Genomic DNA, 3,945 nt, shown 5'->3' with positions numbered 1-3,945 from the left:
TTCACAAAGTTTGCAAATCACGTAAGATTTTAATTTCAATTTTTTATTTTTTATCACCATATCGATAGAATCTGAAAAATCTAACAAAATGTGATTCGATCGTTTCTACTCGCGAGTGTAGAGATCGTTTTCGTGCACTTTGTCGCGAGCAATCGAATCTCGATAGATGTTATAAACTTAATAAAGAGCTTAATAAAGAAATCTTTTTCTTCTTTGAAATATTCAAAGAAAGATTGAGTAAAAATAATATAAATCTATAGAAAAGAATATATGTTCTAAAATAATATATGTAAATCTATATTATATATATGAGCATATCTCTCTCGGAGAGCCTCTATAAGTCTAACAATTAAATTTAATAAACTTGTCAACAAACAAATTCAGTGCGATTAATAAACGTAATAAGATAATAATTCTTACTTAATTTGCACAATTTCGGAGTCGTGTCAAGTCGAGTTCGAAGTTCGAACGTCTCGCCGATTTATAGTGTTTCGATGAGTTGTCATACTTCACGGTATTATCCTCTAACTCTTCGTTGTTCGTTACTTCGGGGATGCAACATCTCTCGTCGCCGTGGCCGTTCCAGTACCTCGGGCAGTACGGCGGGTCGGGGTTGATGTAGCAGAAGGATCCCCTGGTGTTGACCGGGGTGTGCTGACCCATCGTCACGTACTCGCCCGCCTTGGCGGCGATCCTCGGACCCGACGGACACCTCCTGGAGCAGGACTCCGCGATCAGCCGCGCGCCGCCGTCGTCCACGCTCTGCGCCATGAAGCAGACCGCCCACACATGGCTGCACAGCTGATACATCTCCCGGTCCGCGCAGAACGGTTGCACCTTGCCGCCGTTCACGCAAAAGTCCACGTGGCCGAGGCGACCCATCTCGCCGTAGTATCCGGCGTTGGTGTGTATCACTTCGACGAAGTCGGCGTCACCGGCGTCCAGACGGTTCATCAGACCCGGTCGGAGAAGCGGACGAGCGGGATCCAAGCCGATTATCCTGTGCATAACTAGCTTTTTAACACGCGTCAAGCCTTTGACACATTGCCTCCCTAACGAGTTCTGTCTTATCGTACACGCCACATTAGAGTTTTTATTATAATATTATCATATATTTTCTCATATATGTTGAATTATGCATCTTTTGCTTATTTTCTAGCTATTTATATTATTCATTTTTTATATTAAATTTTATGTTAAACATTACTTTTACAAATGTTTTAAAAAATTTCGATAACTCCGGTTATCATTTAGAGATCAACAAAGCGTCGTTGAAAAAAATCAGGTGCCGGTCACAATTATAGATGACCACTAACGTGTTAATGTGTACTTATGTATTGATTTTATTTCGATTTATAATTAAGTGATTATTCAGTCGGATTTGTGTCGCGTTGAGTGTCAACTAAAATTGATCAAAATATCATCCGTACTTTGAACGTTATCATTTTCAAATATTGCTATTTTTTCAAGAAATGAAAAATTGTAGAGAATATTGCGAAATAGAGAAGTGTTAATGGATTAAGATAGCAGGATGAAGGAAATTCGCACGATTAACCCGCTTGGATAACAATACCGCGTGAAAAAATGTTAATTTAATTATAAGAAAATTATATAGAGAGGTACGATGAACTAAAGAAATATTTCGTGAAGAAAGATTAACGCTCTTGGATAATAACATTTTTAACAAAGAGATTTAGTACAAATAAATAGACAATTTTAATTGAGATAATTAATTTTGACAAACTATCCCCTATAGAGCAACGCTTAAAAATAGATTCCTGAAATTATTTTCAAATGTAAATTCTAATACCAAAATGTCGGGACTATAATACTTAAGCGCGCGCGAATTTTAGGTGACCTGATTTTTGTTAAATATTTATAATTCAAAATCATCCTTATAATTAAAAAACATATTATTGTAGTCAACATTTTGATATTAAAATTTTCGATATCATGTATATATGTATGTGAATATAATCTACATAAAGTGTTTTTTTACTTAAAATTATAATAATTTCTTTTTTGCGTTAATTGTAAATTAATATTTAGTATTTTTCATACTATTCCTCTCTTTTCTCTTTCGTTCTGCGTCATTTTGTTGAACGATCAAACCATTAAATTATGTCAAAAGCGTCAAAATGTAAAATTACGTGAAATTACCAGCGTATTTATTTAGGAAATATTTACCTGTACATCCTGAAGAGAAGATAATTAGCCAGAATGCCGCAAACGTGAGCGCCCAAGGAATGCCCCACGCAGGTGGTCCTGGCGATCGGCAGGCCAAGATTTCTCAAGGTCGTCAGAACGTCGGCGAGACATCGCGCTACCGGTCGCATATTTGCCACCGCAGCTGGATAACACGGTCGGGCGCATAACGCACCCCAATCAACCAGGAAGACATTATAGCTACCGTTCCTCAGGTAAGCGTCACGCAAAATCACCATCGGTAACATGTCATCGCCACCTGATGATAAATATGATGATTATCGACAATGGCCAGTCATTGTGCCACATCAAGGATGTTTACATTTAAAACTATTTAAAGGATGTCATATTTTTTAGTACTCTTAACAAGTGTGTATAAAAATCTTAATCCTCCCTTTTTTTTTAATAAAACTGATCTCTCTTCTCGGATTCGATTTTCGTTCTTTCGCTTTTGATTTTCATCAGAATTTTAGAATATTTCGAGTTTTCAAAAATTCCATCAGTTTTTTAAATATAAATTAATAAATACGTTTCAAACACGTTTCTTTTCGTGAAAAATTTTAAATACATATTTCATATTGACTAAAATTTAACTTCTTAAATTAAGCTAATAGCCGATCAAATCAAAGTGATTTATTCATTTGATCATGATATTTATTTCAATTTTATTTAATCTCTACACAAATCCTGCACGCTGCTCGATATCTGACGATAAAGATAACTCTGAATTGTTTCGCCGAGCGATTTCCCGAAAAATTTCCCGGCTGTTCGAGACAAAATTTCAGACTGACAATGAGACAGACTCCGAGAGAGTCACCTGCGTATCCGTGAATCAGGATCACATTGTCCTTGGTAGGCTCGTAATCCCGTCGCAGCCAATCGGACTGCTCCAGGAGGTCCAGCAGCCGTCGCGGTCGGCCCGGCGTGTACAGGTACACGTGCACGTCCGGGTCCGGACAGACGTCGCGATCGTTTCCGCGCCTCCAGACGCAGTCGTCCTTGTTATACTCGGCGGCGGCGCCGCTCTCGATCGCGTCCCGTATCGGTCCCTCCCGCCTCGTTTCGCGCCACGCGATTATGTGGGCGCAGACCCGCGTCGTCAGGAACGACGCCAGCACGAGGACCACCGACGCCACGGGCACGCGCATCTCGCCGGGGTTGTCTCTTCGCGATCTTGACTCGAGATGCGTGCCTCCCGCCCACGTTTCGGGAACTGAGCGACGCGGTCGTTCCGCGGTGACTTCGTCGCCGAATCGTCGCCACCCGGGATTACCGTTTTTGCTCCTCCGCGGTCTCCCTCCCCTCGAGAACCTTACCTTCCCCACCTACACCCACCTGCATAGTACGCGCTCGCCGGATGACTAGGAGCATCGTGGTCAAGGGGGTATCGAATCATCTCTTCTCAGCCACTTGAAGCCGCTGTTCGTTATTAAATGGAAATGATCCTTTCGCCGGAGAACGCACACTCGTCCAAAAAGAGGTTCCTGAACTTTCGACCCTGATTTTGATGACAGATTCTGTTAATGACCAATTTCCGGGCACGTAGATAAGTGCAATCGTTACGAAAATATACCAGAGAGATTTATAAATATTCATGTGGATTCGTGTCTAATGCATATATCGTAGTCACATAAGAATTGTTAAATACGCATCTATTTGTTTCCATTACATGAGTAGCGTGTAAATGTTTGACGTTTCAAGAATTTAAATTAACAGAAAAATTCGATATTCACTCGTTAA

The 3,945-nt window shown here is 40.4% G+C and overlaps 1 protein-coding gene across 1 annotated transcript; it reads right to left on the bottom strand.

Annotated features, from left to right (window-relative positions):
- Positions 1–274: 274 nt before the first annotated feature.
- On the bottom strand, positions 275–3,353 carry LOC105458746 (phospholipase A1-like). The gene is made up of 3 exons (XM_011704267.1): positions 3,023–3,353; positions 2,188–2,464; positions 275–1,000 (listed from the first exon to the last, which is right to left on the bottom strand). The coding sequence occupies exons 1-3, from the start codon at positions 3,351–3,353 to the stop codon at positions 421–423; spliced, it is 1,188 nt and encodes a 395-aa protein (XP_011702569.1). The 3' UTR covers positions 275–420.
- Positions 3,354–3,945: the final 592 nt, after the last annotated feature.

The sequence above is a fragment of the Wasmannia auropunctata genome, unplaced genomic scaffold (assembly GCF_000956235.1).
Source record: "Wasmannia auropunctata unplaced genomic scaffold, wasmannia.A_1.0 LD334341.1, whole genome shotgun sequence".
Lineage (NCBI taxonomy): Eukaryota > Metazoa > Arthropoda > Insecta > Hymenoptera > Formicidae > Wasmannia > Wasmannia auropunctata.
The sequence above is the reverse complement of the archived record's forward strand: the minus strand, read 5'-3'. Positions and strand labels throughout refer to the sequence as shown.

What these genes read in the sequence shown, in the direction of transcription:
- LOC105458746 (XM_011704267.1), bottom strand. Translation starts at nt 3,353, where the DNA reads ATGCGCGTGCCCGTGGCGTCGGTGGTCCTCGTGCTGGCGTCGTTCCTG. An exon ending in CCTGATTCACGGATACGCAG is followed by an intron (nt 2,465 to 3,022) that starts GTGACTCTCTCG and finishes ATTTATCATCAG; the next exon opens with GTGGCGATGACATGTTACCG. An exon ending in CTTCTCTTCAGGATGTACAG is followed by an intron (nt 1,001 to 2,187) that starts GTAAATATTTCC and finishes AGTTATGCACAG; the next exon opens with GATAATCGGCTTGGATCCCG.